The 22791-nt window shown below is 36.7% G+C and overlaps 1 protein-coding gene across 2 annotated transcripts; it reads right to left on the bottom strand.

Annotated features, from left to right (window-relative positions):
- Window positions 1-13: 13 nt before the first annotated feature.
- Window positions 14-18438, bottom strand: vps16 (VPS16 core subunit of CORVET and HOPS complexes). Of its 2 annotated transcripts, XM_079840743.1 has the most exons (23): window positions 18384-18438; window positions 18237-18304; window positions 16841-16929; window positions 16647-16738; window positions 15266-15394; window positions 15013-15157; window positions 14771-14886; window positions 11727-11849; window positions 11451-11506; window positions 11168-11352; window positions 10708-10784; window positions 10378-10509; window positions 10100-10263; window positions 9846-9954; window positions 8013-8147; window positions 7795-7903; window positions 7565-7662; window positions 6408-6512; window positions 5894-5971; window positions 5599-5768; window positions 3827-3923; window positions 3622-3725; window positions 14-871 (listed from the first exon to the last, which is right to left on the bottom strand). In XM_079840743.1, exons 2-23 carry the CDS (start codon window positions 18284-18286, stop codon window positions 727-729), a joined length of 2508 nt encoding a protein of 835 aa, XP_079696869.1. In that variant the 5' UTR covers window positions 18287-18304; window positions 18384-18438; the 3' UTR covers window positions 14-726. The 2 variants fall into 2 exon arrangements, with proteins under 2 accessions (XP_079696869.1, XP_079696868.1); XM_079840742.1 differs by having other exon boundaries at window positions 18237-18405.
- Between the last annotated feature and the right edge of the window lie 4353 nt (window positions 18439-22791).

A 22791-nucleotide genomic window follows, 5' to 3' on the forward strand; every position in this document is an offset into this window, starting at 1 on the left:
GGCAACTTTTTATGTAACAATACAGCTTTTATTTCATAATCATCATGACAGTATAATTATGTAGCATGTCATGAATTTTATCCTATAATTATGAATTTCTATATATTCCTGTCATAATTTCAACTTTTTTCATAATTATGACTTAGCATGTCATATTGACTTTTTCATAGTTATGACTTAGTATGTCATATTTAAGATTTATCAAAACATGTTTTTTTTGTTTCTTATGTGGCAGAAATGGCCTTCCATAGTGTGATTTAGGTGCACACATTGCATCCAACCCATTTTGGTAGCCAATCATGGTTTTAATTAAAATAACAAATGTTTTGTTATATTCATAAAGGCAGATAATCTCTACAGAACACAGGCATATGATCAGTGACAGTATGATTCTACAACAAACACAATGGTTCATAATGCAATTATAGGTACAAAGGTTAAGGTTTACAGTGAAGTGCAAGATTGGAGCGGCTTCTAGCTGTCCGACAGAGGAAAAACATCAAATGCTGACATGCTGTCTGTCTTTTTCACTGTGCATCCATTCAAGACATTTTCCTTCATTGTGCAGAATTTTCATGAAAATGATCCACTACATCAGAAGTTGTGAGTTGTTATACAGCCGAAAGCAAATTCTGCTGTGTGTTGCTTCGTGCTGGAGAAGCGGTGCACAGGTTCACTGTTTGGCAGCAAATGCAGTTCAGTTGAGCAGGGCAGAAGTGGACAGGCTCACTTTTTGGTAGCAGTGGCTTTAGCACGGTTGAGGCGCTCCACCAGAAGATGATCAGTGGTGGAGGAACAGCGTGACAGAACAGTACTGATCTCAGAGTCATTTCGCCTCTCGATGGCAGCTTCTGCGGCACCTTCCACATCCCTGCGTGAGAGAGAATATTATACAGCGGCTTTTTGTCTTAAAGGGGTCATGAATTGAGAAATCAACTTTCCCTTGAGCTTTTGATATATAAAAGGTCATGGTAAAATAAGAATATCCTGTAAGTTTCAGAGCTGAAAACTTTCTTGTTAGTCAAAAAAAAGCTTTTATTGACACCAGGCCCAGCAAATGATCGATTTCAGAATGTGCCCGGCTATGACGTGAGAGTGTAGTGAAGCACCGCCTCAACAGAAGAAGAACAACGCCTGATTCTGTAGCCACGGCCACTGACTCGTGCCACTAGCATGACAGCTAAGAGCAGCATAGAGCTAAACAGCATCGAATTTCTAAGCAGTAAACATACCACATAAGCTTTTCGGATCCTGATTTTTAAGCATTCGGATTCCAATATTATGAATGCAGGGATGAACTTTATTTTTAACGAATATCCAGCTCACGTGGGGAAGACATGGCAAGCATGTTCATTTAACAACGGAGTCGTTTGTAAACAAGAGACTGGATTTGCAGACAGGATGAGATTACATGAACGAATAAAGCAACACACTAATGTGAGTAAAACATTTTATTTTTTATATGTGATAGTATTGCATTGTTACAGATCGTTTGATGTCTATGGATTATGTGTACATGTCTAACATAACATACCTTAGCACGCTGTCACAGGCTGGAGAATACTTTATTTGAGGTGTTCTTGGTTCATTACTGTCTTGATGCAAGTGTGTGTACGGTTTGCGGTTATATTCATCGATTGGGCGGGCCAAGTAACGTTAATAAAAAATATAATTCCAATCACTCACGGGTGGATGAGAGATGAATCAATGTGTTTGTTTGATAAAGACATTTTGCGAGCCCTGGCTGTGGGCTGGGCGATTCATTCCGGTTGCCGTTTGCCACACGCTGTCACTGACAGGGGGAGCAGAAGCTCATTAAATATGCAAATCTTATCCAATCCTAGCCGTGGGCGTTTACTTCCAAGTCTTCAGTGTGGCACGCCCATCAAAACTGAGCGTGTCTTGAGAGAGCTTCAAAACCAGGTCAGAAAATAGCCTATTACCTATTCATTATGATGTTTTTGAATGTAAAAACCACGCGAACACAATAAGCTGACCTCAGACAACAGTATACATTTTTTTTAAAAGCCAGTTCATGACCCATCATGAACAGTAATGTACACCTCCATTCAAAAGTTTGGGGTCAGTAAGATTTTTTTTTGTCTTTTTAAGGGCCCTTTCACACCCATCTTGTTTGGTCCGGATTTTCGGACTTTTCAGTTTGGTCTGAATCAAAATTACAGGTGTGAAACCTCCCCTAGACCACAGTCCAAACAGACGAAATTTGGTCCGACGAAGAGAGGTAGTCTCGGTCCGGATCAAACTGAACAAATGTTCGGTTAGTTTCTAGTGTGAAAGCATTTTCTGTATGGTTCGGACTTTCAGACCATTTACAGGAAGTTCCTGTTTATGTTTAAATATAATAATGTTATTTTTTTATGAATTTCATTTTGTATAAATTGTATCTTAATTTTAATCTAGGTTTCATCAGCCAATTGATTTAATAAATAAGAAGCAAATAGGCTATAGCAGACAACAATCGTGACATGGAGGCATGGAGGAGCGATCACTTGCATTGCTCTTGAACATGTCTCATAAATAAACCGAAACTCAGCAGGCTACTTGCCTCACAGACATGAGAAATATGTGTATAGAAAGCTTGAAATGTCCCCTTTTAAATGAAACAATGCGTACTGTTCTCTAGTGGCAACGATATGCGTCTGTTCTTTCATTCTTGTCAAAGACGCTAACGTCAGACGCACGTCCGTTTACAAACCAATCAATGTCAAGATGCAGCCCACATATATGATGACGACAGGACACAAGTATGTCAATGTAAAGTTATTTAGTGTGCTCGCATAATTGCAATGCGAAACCAAACTAAAACTAACCAAATGTATAAAATGTATCAAAACATGAACTTTGGTTCGGACCTTGGTGCGGAAAACACCCTAAGACGTTTCTTATGCTCACCAAGGCTGCATTTAAGAATTTTCAGCAGCCATTACACCAGTTTTTAGTGTCACGATCATTCTAATTTGCTGATTTGGTAGCATTTGGTAACATTTCGTATTATCATCAACAGTTGTGCTGCTTAATATTGACTGAAACCATGATACCATGATTGTGGAAACCATGATACATTTTTTAGGATTATTTCAAGAATGCTAAGTTCAAAACAGCAGCACTTATCACAAACAGAAATTGTTTGTACCTTAATAAATGTCTTTACTGCCACTTTTGATCAATTGAATGCGCCCTTGTTGAATAAAGGCCCATTTACACTAAGAATGACAACTAAAAAGATAACTATATTAGCGTCCTCAGAAGTAATTCTGTTTATTATAAACACATGCGAAAGTTATGTCGTCTGCTGCTTTAAATGCTTGAGCTCTTTAAAACAGGATGGATTCTGATTGGCTGTCAATGTTCTTATAGTTTCTCTGTGCCGTTATCATTATAGTTGTGGTGTGGCCTCTGATATTCTTTTATATTTAGAACGATTTTTAGAAGTACCGTACATCTTTATCACTATAGTGGTCGTCCTAGGTGATTTACTGAACCCAAACTTTTAAGTGTAGTGCATACTGCATAAAATTAGTTTGTTTTTAGTTATCTAACACAATGATAGACCATTTTGTGTAAATGTATTACTAACTGGAAATCAGAATAACCTCTTACCCCACTGCAAGGTGAGCTTTGACCTTCTGCTCAGGTGTGACTTTAGAGACATATTTCTTGGCTTCATATTTGTTATGGTGTTTAATGCACACCTCAACAAATGGCTGTAATCCAAGAAAGACAGAAGTATGATTAATTCACAACAATAATTCTAAGAATAATACACAACAGTAATTCTAAGACAAATCAACAGGACATCAGTTACCAGATATCCAATAGGAGACTTTTTGCTTTTGGCAAATTTCTCCAGCTCTTCCCAGTCCTCCTTCTCAGCCAGAGCCTTCAACTTCAGCCACCAGAACCTGATAATGAGAAACACCTTCACTCGCATCAAAATGACATTGACATTATATTATTCTTCATTTACAGACATACATTATATTTATATCATATTAAACATTCTTTGTACCTACAACCTTTTGGGTTACATGCATTTTTTATTATAAAATAATAATAAATTGGATTAAGTTCCTGAGATTTGACACATTTATCACCACTTGCTGAATTAGATGATTACACTCACTTACAGCAAATATCAAAATTATAACTGCAGTCTTCAAAGTACCTATGAAGTCAAAATGGTCAATTCTAGTTTTTATGGAATATTGCAGTATTTATTATTTTAAACGATTTATCAGTGCATACTTTTTTCTTTTTATTAATGTGCTCTCTTAATCTTGAATCAAATTATAAACTCTCCCCCATGCAGCGACATCTCTCCTCTCCTCTCCTCTCCTCTCCTCTCCTCTCCTCTCCTCTCCTCTCCTCTCCTCTCCTCTCCTCTCCTCTCCTCTCCTCTCCTCTCTTCTCCTCTCCTCTCTTCTCCTCTCTTCTCTTCTCTTCTCTTCTCTTCTCTTCTCTTCTCTTCTCTTCTCTTCTCTTCTCTTCTCTTCTCTTCTCTTCTCTTCTCTTCTCTTCTCTTCTCTTCTCTAATGACGTGTTTACCAGTGATGTCAAGTTTGTGAACGAATCGTTCGTTTGAACTGGTTCTTTTTAATGAATTGGTTGAACCAGTTCACCAAATCAGACTGAACCATCTGCGGCTCGAGTCAGCACAGATCTACAAGTTACTCAATCAAAACTCACTTTTGGACTTGTCTAACAGTTACTGCAGCTTGTAATGAGCCAATATCCATGAGTCTATGATCCTATGATGGCAGTTTTTGGCAGCTCATTCAGCGCGCTTCAGTTAGTATAACAGTACACTGAACTTGCGAACAGTACGGACACGTCTGGTATGCTGAGAACTGTCTGACGTGTACGGCGAAATGTACGTTTCTAATGTCTTTTGCTGAAAATATAACAAATAAAACGTATTGGAAATATAACTGTCCTGATGGCAGTAATTCTCGAGTCAACAGTAGTACACTTATAGCAGTTCTCTCAATCTCAAGTTAAGAGTCTGTTAATGGTTACAACTGTTCACTGAACTGAGGAAACAGTTCGGACTTGGACATGTCTGCAAAGAACTGATGAGCTGCTGATACGAGCATGCGTAAACAGAGCAGTTGACTTGAATGAGGGGGTGAAATGGAAAGTTTATTTTATTATAGTTTCTTATGGTTTATGTAAAATATGAGTTGATTAAGACTAGTTTATTCACTTTATATGCGTTCGACATGTAAAACATCTGTGTTTCACATCTTTATTGGGTGCTTTAATAATAGAATTGAGTATGTGACGTCATTACGTGATTAACTTAACTAACTGGTAAATCGTTTCTTTTTTTAACCAGTTCATTGAAACGAACTGCCTGAAAGAACCTGAAATAATTGACAACCTGTCACTCACAGAGATCACAGCAATAGCAAACCCCAACCGTCCAATCAATTCCCCATGGACAAAATCAAATCCTGCCCTACATTTTTTCTTGTTTAAAAAGCAGTTTCACTCAGATGTGTGTTGAGGTTTTTGACACCGCCAGTGGGAAAGATAAACTATAAAACCTGTGAGTAAAACGATAAATAGAAGGCACACCTCTTGTCGGGCACTCTGAAGTCTTTGTAAAGTTGTTCGGCGTGTTTGTGCAGTCCCACAGACAGCAGCATGGTCATGGTGTCATGAAGAGGGAATCCCACGAGCGGCTCACCCTTCTCTTCCTCTAGCTTCCTCTGAAACCGCAGCAGACGCATCTCATCTTCTGTGGCCTGACAGAGAGAAAGGCTATAATTCCTCTTGATAATACACAGATGTAATCTTCTGGCTAAAAAAGACAACGAACTCGGACCCAGGCTGCTAATCTGCCTGTAATAGAAGAGTCTGAGGTCTTCACCTTGGCAGAAAATTCATTCTTGGCTTTGTAGTACTCGTCCACGGCACTTTGTAAAAGAGAAATCCGAGCTTCCAGTCTCTGCAATTACACACACACACACACACACACACACACACACACACACACACACACACACACACACACACACACACACACACACACACACACACACACACACACACACACACACACACACACACACACACACACACACACACACACACACACACACACACACACACACACACACACACACACACACAAACAAACACACAAACAAACACACCCACACATATTACATTTATGTTCTTAGTCAAAAAAGTCTGCACATCATGCTAATAAAACTACCATTAGAGTGTGAAGTAATTAAGGTGGAAAACAAAGAAGAAAAACCTTGCCAATTGGTGGATATTGAGCCATCATAATTTGTTTGATCTTCTGTCATTCAAATCATGTAAGTGAGAAGAAAATGAGGAAAAACCAAAAGCTGCTGTAAAGAATTGTAAGCGCCTACCTGCTCTTTATAGCTGGCCTTTACGTAGAAATTGCCAAGTTCTTCATGATCATCATCTTGATTGAAAAGATCTTTTAGCGTATCCTGCTCCTGATGTTTACAGAACTGAAACATGAAGACATAATAAACCATTATGGTTAAAAAATGAAGAGGACAATGCAAGAACATTATCATTATTATAAGTGTTCTCTGATGCTATAAAGTGTTATTTAGTATTATTCATATAATATTATAATGTTTATTAACATTTTGCATTAGCTTTTAATTTTATATTTTCAGATTTCATTTTTATTTTTAAGTTTTAGAAATGTTGTTGTGTGCTTTTGTCTTTTTTTCAATTAGATTTGAGTCATTTTAGTACTTCAACTTATTTCAGTTAGTTGCAACATTTCCAATTTTCGTTTGAGTTATTCATGTTTAAGTTAAGTTTTTCCATATATTCTTTATATTTTATTTTATATCAATTACTGAATTTAAAAAGAGCTGACATGAATTGCTTTGTCCTGTAAGGGAAATTTTTGACCATAACAAACTATATCAAACAATATAAGGCGTTTTTAATTATATTAAAATAATATTCAAGGGGAATTCTAGTTTTCTGTAGTAAACACATTTTTGTTTGATAAACTTTGATACTTTTCTTAATAGAACTAGTGTTCGTTGTCTGTAGCCGTGTTTTGTGTTTTCACTGAAGGTGGGAGAGCTGCAGATAACACCAACTAAGGAGTTTGTTATTGTGTTTTTGTGTTATTGGCCCTCACCCATTTAAATGAGAGTATAAAAGAACGAGTAAGTGGCTTTGGCTTTTGTCTTTTCTGACTGCACAACCTGCATGTCCGAATTGACCTTCTTGGTAAGAATAAAAGCTTTTAAAGACACTTAGCTTGTGTTTTTCTCTGAAAGTCACATCTAAATGAAGCAACAAAATCATAGCCAATCAGAAGAGATTTGATGTTTAATACACAGCTATGAGCAGAGGGGTTGGGACCAATGAGATTTCATTGTGGGCATTTGTCACATTCACGCCTTAGCTTATGAATTAATTAGGTTAGCAAAAAATAGGTAGGGACATGTCCTCGTCATACATAATGTCTATGGTTCTCAGGTCTGCAGCAGCAGGTTGTGTGTGTGTGTCGTAGGGAAGCAGATGTGTGTACCTGTCTGTAGAGGCTCAGAGCCACAGGTTGGTTCCTCAACATCATGAAGAAGTCTCCTCTGTTTAGCTCATTCTTCAGGTACATGACCACTGTGTACACTAGCATACAAGAAAACATATGTAGGTAAACCATTTCTATGTATTCAGTAGTCTATTAAGAAAGTGTGTATCTGTAACAGGGTGTGTGTTTCAAAGTTTTGGAAGATGTACAGTATGTGAAAGTGTGTTTACCGAGGTCTGTGTCTCCACTCTCAATGGCTTTGCTCAAAGCCAGAGGACTCTTCTTCATTTTTAACAACAGTGGGACCTGCTCACCAGAGCGAGGCTCAAACTCCAATAACTGAAAGAGAGAGTCCAACACAAACTGACTGACAACCCATCATATCAGTTAATAATAATTCTGTGGCCCCAGGTCTTTATTAGCACATGGTCTGTGTGTGCCCATGTACCTTAATGGCGAGCTCTGTGCGTCCACTCTCATATGCTTTAGTGGCGATTTCAGAGTAGGAGATTCCTGCAGCATCAGTTAGCTTCACACTCACAGCTTTTGCTATGACTTCATCAGATTCCTCCTTCTGCTGGACCTACATAAACATACACAAAGGAAACAAATCTTTGTAGGACTTCAGTTGATGGGCACAAGGTTTTATTAGTTAACATTAGTTAATGTATTAACTAACATGAACTAACCATGAGCAATACATTCGTTGCTGTATTTGTTAATCTTTGTTAACGTTAGTTAATAAAAATCCAGCTGTTCATGGTTTGTTCATGTTAGTTCACAGTGCATTAACTAATGTTAACAAGATTTTATTAAAGTATTAGTAAATGTTGAAATTAACATTAACAAAGATAAATAAAAGCTTTATAAGTGCAGTTCATTATTAGTTCAAGTTAACTAATGTAGTCAACTAATGAACCTTATTGTAAAGTGTTACCGATTAAAAATACAATATAGGAATATAGTGAAATATTATCACAATTTAAATACCAATTTTCTATTTAAAATGTAATATATTCCTGTGATAGCTAAACTGAATTTTCAGCAGCCATTAATCCAGTCTTCAGTGTTACATGATCCTTCAGAAAACCTAATAATAAGAAATATTTCACATTATTATTCATTTTGAAAAGAGTTGTGCTGCTTAATATTTTTGTGGAAACCGCAATACATTTTTCAAGATTTTTTGATGAATAGAAAGTTCAAAAGAACAACGTTTATCTGAAATATAAAGCTTTTGCAACATTATAAATGTTTATACTGTCACTTGATCAATTTAATGCATCCTTACTGAATAAATGTATTAATTTTTTTTCCAAAAAAATTATTACCGACCCAAAACTTTTGAACGGTAGAACAATGTTACAAAAGCTTTCTATTTCAGATAAATGCTGTTCTTTTTTAACTTTCTATTCATCAAATAATCCTAAAAAAAGTGTTTTACACAACTGCTTTCAACACTGATAATAAACGAGCAGCATAATTGAGCAGCAAATCGGCATATTAGAATGATTTCTGTAGGATCATGTGACACTGAAGACTGGAGTAATGTTGCTGAAAATTAAGCTTTGCATTACAGGAATAAATGACATTTTAAAATATAATCAAACAGAAAACAGTTATTTTACATTTTAATAATATTTCACAATATTATAGTTTTTATTTTATTTTTAATAACATAAATGCAGCCTTGGTGAGCAGAAGAGACTTCTTTCAAAAATAATCAAAAGTACATATACATACATACATATACATACATACATACATACATACATATATATATATATATATATATATATATATATATATATATATATATATATATATATATATACTGAACAGAAACCCTTAAATGAGGTTTATATAAAATATTGAAATAATAAAAAATTTAATAAAAATCTTAAATATATTATGTAATATTATACCATAGTGATTGATTGTTGTTGTTCATATTAATATTAAAATAAAACAAAAATAAAATATAAAAATTCGTTTACATAAAAACATGAAATATGTTCTTCATAAATGCCATTTACTTATGTCTTTAATAATGATCTCTCATTTTCACACACATGTAAAATAGTTGGTAAATGTTCTATGGTTCTCACATTAACCCATAAACCCAAACCAACCACTTACAGACATCTGGCATTTGTAGCTTTTAATAAATGCATTATTTGGCCTGTTTTTGCATACTTTCTTATTAGTGAGGACATCTTTTATAGGGATATTTTCAGACATTTGACAAGCATAATAAATAAGCACACGCGCACACACACACCTTGTAGCAGGCCCAGTGTTTGAGTACTCGGCTCACTCCCTGATATTCTGGAGTCTTTAGATAGCGACAAACCTCAATAGCCAGCGGATAGAGTTTACGATACACCAGTCTGAGACAGAGAAAGAGCCATGAGTCAAGATGAATAATCTGCTTTGTTACATTCATTTTAAAACTTTACTAATTTCAAAGTAAGTAATCACAAAACAGATCCCGGCAACGGAAACAGGTAGCTGTTCTGCATAAAATCGCCTCACCTGTCGATGAGCACCTGTACGGTCATCTGTTTGAACTGAGTGTGGGTAAGAGGAATGCCGACGGTATAGTCTCGAACGGCATTCAACACCCGCAGGTCTCTACACATGCTGACAAACTGCTCTGGAGGAAAATTGCTCAAGAAGCACTTCCCAAATGAGGCCGCCTGCAGGGAGAACAAGAGACAGGGAGATACATCATAAACCCATGTTTAGTGTCATTCCTTCTGTAAATGAAATGTCTCTCCTTCCTCCCGCAACATTCAGCCTGTGTGGCTCACCCTCAGGAGTGTTTTCTGAGTCTCGGGTTCATGTTCATGTCCAGCGGCCTCCACACACTGCCTCACTGCCTCGCTCAGCAGACTCTGCTCTTTAATCTCTCTCAGATACTCATCTGCCTTCTGACTCTCTTTCTGCAAATATTTTAACACACAAAAGCCATTAGACATACATAATATACCTGTTGTGATGAGCTTTCACCATTAAGACTTTTCTATGTTGGCAAAAATTAAACATTATGTCCAAATAGATTATCCATCTATTATGTATTAGGAACATTTTTCACTGTGAAGTTTTAATAATGTGTATCCAACATAGTCACTGTGTGTTACCTCATATTCTTTATGTGCCTCCAGCAGTAATGCTCCAGGAGCCATTGAGGCAATTTTAAAGATCTCCTCACACGCACCTGCAGAGAATTAATGGGAAAATCAAATCACTTGTGAGCTTGTGGGGTGTAGAGCCTGGCACCATTCACAATACAAAACCTTTCAAAAATCTTAGGTCAGTAAAGAAGTAAAGAAAATAATAATCTTTTGAACTTTATATTCACCAAAAAAGCCTGAAAGGATTTATGTGGTTTCCCCAAAATTATTAAGCAGCATATTTCAACATTGAATCATAAGGAATGTTTCTTGAGCACCCAATCACCATATTAGAATGATTTCTGAAGGATCATGTGACATTGAAAACTGGAGTAATGGCTTATATTTTGCATATATGGAGAAAGATGTATAATACTCTTCAAATGTTTGGGGTCAGAAAGTTTTTTTTTTATGTATATCTTCTAACCTGGGACCTCTTGCAAAAGCTCATGGTGTGTTCCACTGATGATCCGGACCCCGTCCAGTTCTGGCACCAGAATCGATTCATCGTCCAGGTGGTACTTAATTGTTTCTTTACACTCTCCCACCACTAGGAGAAGCCCATCCCACATGACCACAGCCGATGGCTGCTGACTCTTAGGCCTGCGACACCTGCAAGAAAAAAAACATTACAAACTTGTCCTTAAAACTAATTGGGAGTGAAAACAGCATAAACAACATATACATATGATATACAAACGATCTTATACCAGGCCATCTGCTTGGGGGGAGTTTTGATTTTGGTGTCCACCTCGCTGAGTTTCTCCTGCAGAAGACAATATTCATCACATGATGATGCTTTGTTGTGCAAAAGTATTAATACTGTAATTAACACTTAAAACAACGTAATTACTTAACTAATCAATTAAAGTGGACAGAGTAATGAACTGAATGAAAAACAATTGCTTTGACAAGTTGCTACAATTGTGACTGGAATATACAGGTTCATAAAATACATCGAAGTGATAATGCTGGATTTAACGTACCTTTAGGTTGGACGTGCCCATCCACACATGGCCAGAGTCAGTGAGGAGTGCCAGATACTTATAACTGAATGAGACACATATGTGAACTATACTGGATGCTTCTGGAGAGAGACCTGGAGGAATCTGACACACGCACACACAAACAAATACAAACATTATTTAGCAGATGCTCTCTTATCCACATTGGCTGTCTTTACACTTTTTACACATTGAATGCTTGATCTGAACCAGATTCCACATTGCACTTTTGGGTAAAGATTCTGGTACATTTTTGTCATGCCACCGTGATTACTAGTTTCTTAATAAAGAGTTTTAAACCTTTGACCAAACCAACCAGCTCCAAAATAAATAAATATTATAATTTATTTTGAGGCAAACATTTTTATGAGGTAATACAGGTGCTGGTCATATAATTAGAATATCATCAAAAAGTTGATTTATTTAAATAGGGAGATTCACAAAGAGTGGACTGCAGCTGGAGTCAGTGCTTCAAGAACCACTACGCACAGACGTATGCAAGACATGGGTTTCAGCTGTCGCATTCCTTGTGTCAAGCCACTCTTGAACAACAGACAGCGTCAGAAGCGTCTCGCCTGGGCTAAAGACAAAAAGGACTAGACTGCTGCTGAGTGGTCCAAAGTTATGTTCTCTGATGAAAGTAAATTTTGCATTTCCTTTGGAAATCAGGGTCCCAGAGTCTGGAGGAAGAGAGGAGAGGCACACAATCCACGTTGCTTGAGGTCCAGTGTAAAGTTCCCACAGTCAGGGATGGTTTGGGGTGCTATGTCATCTGCTGGTGTTGGTCCACTGTGTTTTCTGAGGTCCAAGGTCAACGCAGCCATATACCAGGAAGTTTTAGAACACTTCATGCTTCCTGCTGCTGACCAACTTTATGGAGATGTAGATTTCATTTTCCAACAGGACTTGGCACCTGCACACAGTGCCAAAGCAACCAGTACCTGGTTTAAGGACCATGGTATCCCTGTTATGGCCAGCAAACTCGCCTGACTTTTTATTTATGGGGTATTGTGAAGAGGAAGATGCTATACGCCAGACCCAACAATGCAGAAGAGCTGAAGGCCACTATCAGAGCAACCTGGGCTCTCATAACACCTGAGTAGTGCCACAGACTGATCGACTACATGCCACGCCGCATTGCTGCAGTAATTCAGGCAAAAGGAGCCCCAACTAAGTATTGAGCGCTGTACATGCTCATACTTTTCATCTTCGTACTTTTCAGTTGGCCAAGATTTCTAAAAATCCTTTCTTTGTATTGGTCTTAAGTAATATTCTAATTTGGGATTCTCCTTAGTTGTCAGTTATAATTGTAAGAATATAAAGAACCAGGCCAAATTGTCTGGATGCGGAATTTTCATAAAGACTGTCTGAAAAGAAATGAAAGAGATTAACCTCTGAATCCACTCATACAATTATCACTCTCATCTGAGACAACGTCCCACTGAGTGAATCAACTGAGAATGGCTTCATTTGCATGTATTTACCCTGTCCCAAACTTCCCCCAAACTTCTGATCCCCTCTCCTGGGAGATCACAAAATCCAATAGATTTTGGGTATATTTCAATGTCAATTCTCACTATACAATATTATTTGTGTTTGGTATCGTTTGAAATGTCTCAGTGTGAATGGTACAAAAATCTCATAAGCACAGAAATATACAAGAAGTTAATAAGAGTTTTTAGAGCTTTATAGGTATTTTACTTATGATGGTGGGTGTGGCTGTTGGAGCCATTTGGTTTCCTTTCAATCAAGCCAAATGGGAATTCGACTCAATTAAAATTCCCTTTGTTTTCATGTATTTCCATTTGAAACAGTTCTCGGTCTGGTCTGAGTTATTTAAAGCGACGCAGCAATGAGTTCGGGGCCCATACTGTAATAGAGTTGGCCCGTATCGCAGAGTGTCGTAATATTCAGAAGTCAGGTATCGATATCTTATTCTTTGCTACAGAGTATTTGATGTTATGTACGAATTATCTTTGAATTGATTATGTAATTGGCATTATACATTTACCTGACTGTTAATAAAATTGTTACATTTTGATCCTTTCTGAATTACTCTGTAATTATTAACTATCTCCTGAACGGAACGATATAATTGTAACAAAAGGTTAAAACGAAATGATTAAATGTGTAGCTAACTATTAGATATAAATGACCAAACAACCAATTGGTATACTCTTCTAAATGCGACAGCTATGATAAATGGAGTCAGATAAAGAATATTATAATCAAATCCATTTTTCCAGCTGAAACACTGAACGCGCGTGCGGCCTTCGAGTCGCTATCGCTACCGATCCTTGGAGCATTTTCAGCGGCCTTACATAATCATCAAAATTAAAAGAAATAAACATTTGAAATATATCAGTCTGTGTGTAATGAATAAATATAATATACAAGTTTCACTTTTTGAATGGAATTAGTGAAATAAATAAACTTTTTGATGATATTCTAATTATATGACCAGCACCTGTATACTTCTTAGTATGAAGCATGTAATGAAATTCAAAATGATTTTAAAATGTTTTGGAAAGAAGTCTCTTATGCTCATCTGCATTTATTTAATAAAAAATACAGTTAAAACTGTAATATTGTGAAATATTATTACAATTTAAAATAACAGCTTTCTATTAAAATATATTTAAAAATGTAATTTATTCTTGTGATTCAATGCTCAACTTGATGTCTGTCACTTTTCTTTACTGTCACTTTTGATAAATTTACTGCATCTTTGCTGAATAAAAGTAATTTATTTCGAAACCCCAAACAGTATTGTACATAAAACACAATACATTTGAAATTTAATGCAAATTATTCAAATATACACCAAGTAGTTCTAGAGTGACAGTTGAATGCTTTTGGACCTTGGCTATTAAAATTTTATTTATTTATATGAAATGAAATCAAACTGACATTTCAGAAGACAGCTGTCTATGATGTGCTCCTATATTTTTGTTACAGTGATTCATTCAAGAGACTGATTAAATCTGAAAATCTGTGTAGTCTGAGTGTGTGCGGGTGTTCTTTACCACAATTGTGCAGGCTGTATTGTCTAAGATGAACAGTTGAGATTCATTGGCCACCAGCACTTTACATTGCCTGTCCTGAGTCAGGACTGCCCAGCATGAGGGCGCCCCCTGCAGACCTGAAATAAAATATCATTAAATAAAAAAAATAAAAAAAGAGTCAGAAACCTCAACCCTCAACCATTGTAACTCGCTTAATGTGCAATTATGGAATTCTTAAAGTAGCAAATAGAATGAATTTTTACCTGGGACTTCAGGTAACCGCCTCAGTTTTATGTCATCTATGTTCGTGGCCAAAGTGAATCGAAAGGCACCTGTCAAAATGGCAACTCCTGTCCCATATGGCGAATGGAAAATCTTGGTGTCCAGCACTTGACTCTGAGAAACTTCCTGTGAGAGAATCAATGTTATGGCATAAATCAACACTGATTTAAAGAAGCAATGCTTTAATAGTATGTAATCACAGATGCTTTCTTTTGAAACCATGGTCATTCTCACATTGCCCATGCTGAAGTGTCTCTTAAAGCCACCAAAGAGATCATAGACAAGCACAGTGCCATCCTCCTGAACACACAGTAGGTCATCAGTCACCGTCCAACCCAACTGCTTCACCACTCCACTCTTCCACTGAGACGAACAGAAAGAGAGAGAGAGGTTACAATACAGCATTTCTGTTTACAAAAGCATTCAAACGGAGCAGTATTTTTTGGTAACTCATAGTCAATGCAAGGGCTGCACGATTTGGGCGTGGGGTGGTGATGGGGTCTGATCTAACAGCGATTTTTCTGATAAAAACTCATCGCAATTCAAAATGTGAGTTTAAAATGATCCAGGTTGGCTGTGATTGTTTTTATTTTTTTGGCCAAAATCGTCTGATTAAATATGAATATGACAATAAAATAACACTAATTATTATTATTCATAATAAATAAAATCTAAATAAAAATATTACCATTGTAATATTTCACTGTAAACACTTTACAATAAGTTTTTATTAGCTAGTTCTAATACATTAGTTAACTACTTTAGTTAACAAGAACTAAGAATGCAAGCTTTTATTAATCTTAGTTAATGTTAATTTCAACATGAACTAATACATTATGGAAATCAAATGTTGTATTTGTTAACATTAGTAAATGCACTGTGAGCTAACAAACAACGAACAACTGGATTTAACAAAGATTAATAAATACTGTAACAAATGTTTTGCTCATTGTTAGTTCATGTTGTTAATACATTAACTAATGTTAACAAATAAGACATTATTGTAAAGTTTTACCAAAAATATATATATTTAAGAAAAATATATATTATAATAATAAATAATAATAATAATAATAATAATAATAATAATAAAAGTGTAAAATTACTTTTACTTTTGCTTCTCTTTTGTTGATAAGAGCTTCTCATTACGTTTTTCCCAAACATCCACTGAATGGAAACAGGACTTAGTGAACAGAATATGTTGGTAAACTTGTGGTAAACCGTTAACAATTATACATTTTCCAATCAAATTCTAACAAATTAATGCTGTCATTATTGCAGTATAAATGGGAAGTAGTGTGGGAAGATGGTGGGTGCATGTTGCATTCCCAAGTGCTTGTTAAAGCGACCCAAACTCAGAGCACATGCAGAGATGGAGTTCATGTGGCGCAGCATTTAAGCTCTCAGCCGCTCTGAGATGCTTCAAACACTGGCGAATAATAAGCTACTCGCGTGCAAGAACACAGAGCCATGCTTCACTCCAAAACACACAGCACATATACTGTGTATTCAAATAAGTCGCAGCCTTCGCAATTTGATCGCACAAAACCACATCACGATTTCTGTTTTATTTTGATTAATCATGCAGCCCCTGTGTGCCGCTGTGTGTTCTTACTGGAAAACTGGCCAGAGGCAGTCCTGAGGAAGAGTAGATTTCTAACTGAGGTCTGGCATTGGGAGAGCGTCGGATGCGCCCCTTTAGGAGAGCTGATAGAGAAAGAAATGTCATTCTCTTTGAATGCCATAAAAACACTGAGATATAATCTTACTCAACAATATTCGGCTGGGCTGATCTCACCCAAAACTCACCAATGGGACCCCCATATGGAGCTGCAGCGGCCAGACACTCTCTCAGACCATCTTTCAGATTCCAGCCCATCTCATACAATTCAATCTTTCTGTTTCAGCGAAAAAAAGAACAAAAAAGGGGGAGGAGAAAGGGGTTAAAAATGAAAGCATAATAACAACTGATGTGGCTGCTTTGCTGGACAACATAAAGCCAGGCTGATACCTTTGCCTAAACAACACATGCTTTCTGGGAAACCTTAGAGACCAATAGAGGACATTTAAAAAAATATATACATATTTAGGGGATAGGAACGACAAAAATCTGGGTTTTTGGTTGACATTACAGTTAAAAAACATATTATAAGTAAAAAAAACAGGTATATTATTTTGTAATCACCAACTGAATGTGATAAAAAAAATTACATTGCTTCTTATAAATAATATATTTGGGAAATGTCAGTGTTTTAAAAGCAGTGGATGGAAGACTATTTTCCCCAAACACCCACTGAAAAGAAAATTCAGGAATTATGCTGCCTTCGCTATCGGAAATGTCCTACTTCCCACTTCTGAAGCCGTGATTATGAGCTCATCGTATTCACATTTTGACTTGAGAGGGTTTTCATGTCCAATGTTTTACCTAGAAAACTAGTATTTACGATAATTCTGACAGCACATGAAGGCAGCATAAGTGTCCAGTATACATTGGGAAGACACCACAATATTCAATTTTTCTATTAAATTTCAAACAATATTGTCACTATTGCAGTATTATTAATAGCGTAAAGTTAATTTAAAAAAAGTAAGTAAATAAACAATTACATAAGTAAACAATTCAGTAAGATTTTTATTGATAAAATAGTTGAGAACAAATGTGTGAGGTCTGGTTCATGTATTTAGTGGAAGTTAAGATGTATGTGTCAAACATTGAATTAAACAGCTTTAAAATGCTGGCAGTGCAAATTCAAATGTACAGTATAAAACATATCAACTTTTTATAAACCTATATGTATTTTTGTGAATGAAAAGCATCACTTTTGACTGCAGTTGTCTTGCCTTCATTTTCGTGATGCCCATGAAATATGAATAAAATAATTTTCCCATGGCCAGACCAATGTGATTAGATTATATAAAGTAAGACTATATAGAATAGTTAGATTACATAAAACAAAATAAGGTTTTTGTTGAGAACAGTAGCCTAAACACATTTCGAAGAAACAGTCGGTTGAGCTGCTAACTGATTCACTGCCACTCATGACAGCTGTCACATGACCAAGTGACAACTCATAACAAACATCTAGTTTAAAAGCTCCACTGAAGCTAAATGAGCAGGTTGAGCATTTGTGCAGCGTAATGGTTTCATACACTCATATTCTGCACCATTTAATAAGCAGAATGATTAAGCTGTTCTGTTATTTACCTGTAAAAAGCTTCGCCCAAAGGATTCCAGTTCGCTGTTACAAACGCCATGACCTCTCCTGATGAAACCTTGCAAAGTCTTTAAGTTAATGATAAATGTCCCTGTTAGCGCTGCATTATGATAAATTATTTGTATTTTGTTGTTTACTTCATTCTCCCTCGCCCATCTCTTCCTATCATCTTCTTCTGTCTCTGTGATGATGTTGATCAGAGATTAGCGTCAGTGTTTGGCGCCTTCTAGTGTTTTGGCAGTGGCACTACAATAATAGCGCACAACTGAAGTGGCCTCGACTGTGCGGTTTCTAAATGCTTATTCATTTTATTGTATAATTTATGATTTTAAGTGGCTATACGTTTCTCTGTGCTGTTATTTATGTACACATTATTGTCCATACTGCTGCTGAAACGCGTAGACTGCGTTATCACGTGGTATCTGTTGATTTTTTCAGCGCTTTTACCGCATTGCGGTTACAAGGCGTTTCTAAAGTAATGTTACTCGATTTGTAGGTACTAGTGATTAGAAAGCGCTTGAAATCCCATGCACCTCCGGAGGAAGACAACTTTCTTCAGCAACAGCAATTTGCCGAGCAATGGATAATGACTTACCACATGGTGTCGCTGCTCCTCCACATGTCACGTCTCTCCAGCTGCACCACACCTGATATGAACACCTGTTGTGTCGTTTGATCCAGGAATGGACAGAATAATGGCGCAGGTGTGTTGGCTTTTAAAACGTACATAACATTCGGAACCAGTCTGGGCTTAGCTGTTGTCTTTTTGTCTTTGCATTGAATGGATCTTTTTGAAATGTAACCTCATTCAGCTAGAATGTAGCAAGCTGTAATCATTAGGACTTTTGTGGTGGGAGATAACATGCCGCAGTTGAGCGTCTCAAAATCGCATCATTGTTAATATTACAAAAGCAGTCTTGCCATAATTATACTGTTGTCTTGTGAGGTTGGGGGTTGGCTATTGAACTGTCAATCAAATGAGACCACTGGGAGTCATTTTTTCATCAAAGAGCACAAAACAAATTAGCTAAAGGATACAACATTTTATTAACAATAAAACGTAAAATAACAAGTTTAATTTATTGATGTTTATTTTAAATATAGATTCTGCTATCATTTTTAATAAATTTTTTTAAATGTTGATTTAATAATTAACTTATTGTTAATTCTAGGATGTGTGGGGACTCAAAAACAATACAAAACAATCTCTGAGTCATACATTGAAATGAGCCACAATACAAAAGCAGGACTAATGTAAGAAGACATGACAAAAGAAGATTTTTGAGAGGAGGGGTGCTGGGGCTGGGGCTGGGGAGGAAAATTCATTTATTCTTCACTCTAGCTAGAGCAGGACTTAGTTTATGTAGCCTTACTGGGATAAATAATGTCATTATTAATGTTAACAATGCAGAACATGCCAAATTGCCCCCATATAGTTATTCTAATCTAAATAATGTTATCAGATCAATGAATTTACTTCTAAAAGTAGGCCTGCCGCTTGTATTCAAGTTTGGGGTCAGTCAGTAAACATTTTGTTTTAAAGAAATTAATTCTTTTATTCAATAAGGATGCAATAAATTGATCAAAAGTGACAGCAAAGACTTTTACATTGATACAAAAAATTATAGTTCAAATAAATGCTGTTCTTTTTAACTTTCTATTCATCAAAGAATCTTAAAGTATCACAGTATAAACAAAAAAGTAGCATAACTGATAATAATAATGTATTTTTAATAAAATAAATGCAGCATTGGTGAGCATGAGATTTTTTTCAAATCTGACCAACCCCAAACTATATAATAACACATAACTTGAGATGGCTGTATAAATTAACTCTGTTTTTGACACTCTGACTGTTGTTCCGTGAAGTTACATAGTTGCAATAATGCATCCATACCCATGTTTTGCAACATCACAATGTAATAAGATAAGAGTGTTTACATGAGGATCTCAATATTCTTGCAGTGAAACTGTGGTGCATAAAAATAACAACATTTATGAACGACTAGCCAATCCACTCATTCTCCCGAAGGTGCTTGCTTGAAAACATGGCTAAAATTAATTTTCAACTGATTTGAATCTTACAAACATCATCGCAAGCTTTCCAGTATTGATTCAGCCTGGAGAAGTTGAAACAAACATTATTGCTCCTGAGCGGTGTTTGCTGTGTGAGTTAGACAGGGCTTGTGTCTGACTCCCGTGCTGGTGCAGATGGATGCTTGGTTCACCATGATTTTGCCAAGCAAGACATGTTCCTCAACATATTTTGTTGATCCTGAAACAACATTCCTGTCTGAAAATGTAGCCCTATCCCTATCCCTATCCCTAAATCTCCCTAATAGGACTGCACAATATATCGAAATATCGCAAATGTACATATCGCAATATGCATATTGCAAAGGCATGCAGTATCTGAATGATTTTAATAGGCTACTTTAACATTGTGAAAATTGTACTGGGTGAATAGACTGGGCACACGACTTATGTGACTTGCTTGATGTTAAAAAGAGTTATTGAACGCAATAACTTGCGGAAAAAAATCATTGCAATCTCGCGCTGTCTGCTGTCTGACACACACACAGAAACGTGCGCACAAGCCGTTCTTTTTTTCGGCGAGTATTCGTGTAAACACAGTCGGTTATGCTTTAAGTGAAGTCAAGTCAAGTCAACTTTATTTATATAGCGCTTTTAACAATGTAGATTGTTTCAAAGCAGCTTTACAGTGTTAAACAGGAAAATAATGCAGCATAATTTTATTCAGCTGTATAGCCATTCTGGAAAAAACGCTGATGTCATCAGTTCATTTCAATTATCATACAGTGACAGTGTGGGCTTTAGATCAATAATTTGATCAGTAATTTAGTTTAAATGGTTAATTTAGTTTATTAATTAGATTTATTTCAATGTTTAGTTGAAAAATTGAGTGTCCCCAACTGAGCACGCCAAGCCAGAGGCAACAGTGGCAAGGAAACCAAAACCCCATTAGGTGACCTAATGGAGAAAAATAAACCTTGGGAGAAACCAGGCTCAGTCGGGGTGCCAGTTCTCCTCTGGCCAATTAACAAACAGCGTATTATTATTATTATTCTGGCAGCTTTACAGCTCAGAGGTCATAATAGATCGGAATATTCGAGGGACCGGGGGCAACATGCTGGAGACGGGTTTATTGAGGATGACATATCGATTTAAGTATTATTTAATTGTAATATTCGAACAATCTGAGTCAACACGCCGGAGACGGGTTTATTGAGATGCCGTGTCGATGAGGCAGTGGCAGGGGGAGTCTAATCACGGTCTCTGCAGACACTTCAGGGTCCTGTGTTGGTCTTCTCTGGGCGCAGGTCCACCATCTGAACTGGATATGGCCCGGATCCGGCTGACTGCAGTAAACCTCGGGATAAAACAGAGAGACTATCATTAGCGTATATGCCATTCTTCTGATGATGTAACGAGTACATCAGGTGTTATGGGAAGTGTTCCCGGTTCCGGCTGACCTAGTTAATGCAGCCTAACAAACATTTCATTGAAAAAGTGTTTTATGTGTATGCCACAGTAAAGAGATGTGTTTTTAGTCTAGATTTAAACTGACAGAGTGTGTCTGCTTCCCGAACAATGTTAGGAAGACTGTTCCAGAGTTTCGGAGCTAAATAGGAAAAGGATCGACCGCCTGCAGTTGATTTGGATATTCTAGGTATTATCAACTGGCCAGAATTTTGAGACCGCAGTAGACGTGATGGAGTATAATATGTTAAGAGCTCGCTCAAGTATTGGGGAGCTAAACCATTTAGTGCTTTGTAAGTAATAAGTAAGATTTTAAAATGTATGCGATGTTTAATAGGCAGCCAGTGCAGTGTTGACAGAACTGGGCTAATATGGTCATACTTCCTGGTTCTAGTAAGAACTCGAGCTGCTGCGTTTTGGACCAGCTGGAGTTTATTTAATAAGCGAGCAGGGCAACCACCCAGTAGAGCATTACAATAATCTAGCCTTGAGGTCATGAACGCATGAACTAACTGTTCAGCATTTTGCATTGAGAGCATGTGCCGTAATTTATATATATTTTTAAGATGGTAGAAAGCAGTTTTACAGATACTAGAAACGTGGCTTTCAAACGAAAGATTGGTATCAAAGAGCACACCCAGGTTCCTCACTGACGACGAGGACTTGACAGAACAGCCATCAAGTGTTAGACAGTATTCTAGGCTACTAGTTGTGGAGCTTTTTTGTCCAATAATTAAAAATTCATTTTTTTCTGAATTGAGTTGCTGGAAATTACCAGTCATCCAATGTTTTATATCAGCTATGCATTCCGTTAATCTTGTGAATTGGTAAGTTTCTTCAGGGCGTGAACAATATCAGTTGGGGAAAGAAACCGAATGCGTGTCAATAGGATCCGTGCATTAGGTCTTAAAGTTACAGCTTCCTAATACACACTGTAAAAAAAAATCTGTAAAATTTACGGTAAAAAACTGGCAGCTGTGGTTGCCAGATCTTTAACGTAAATTTTACAGATTTTTTTTTACAGTGTGTATTAGCAAGCTGTCA

This window comes from Gobio gobio, assembly GCF_949357685.1.
Source record: "Gobio gobio genome assembly, chromosome: 17".
Classification (NCBI taxonomy): domain Eukaryota; kingdom Metazoa; phylum Chordata; class Actinopteri; order Cypriniformes; family Gobionidae; genus Gobio; species Gobio gobio.

Excerpts from the sequence above, each read along its gene's own strand:
- vps16 (XM_079840743.1), bottom strand. The coding sequence starts at position 18,286 with ATGGCGTTTGTAACAGCGAACTGGAATCCTTTGGGCGAAGCTTTTTAC. Across the intron at positions 11,353-11,450 it reads CCCCCCAAGCAGATGGCCTG|GTGTCGCAGGCCTAAGAGTC; the intron begins GTATAAGATCGT and ends TTTTTCTTGCAG. Across the intron at positions 3,924-5,598 it reads TTCAGAGTGCCCGACAAGAG|GTTCTGGTGGCTGAAGTTGA; the intron begins GTGTGCCTTCTA and ends TCTCATTATCAG.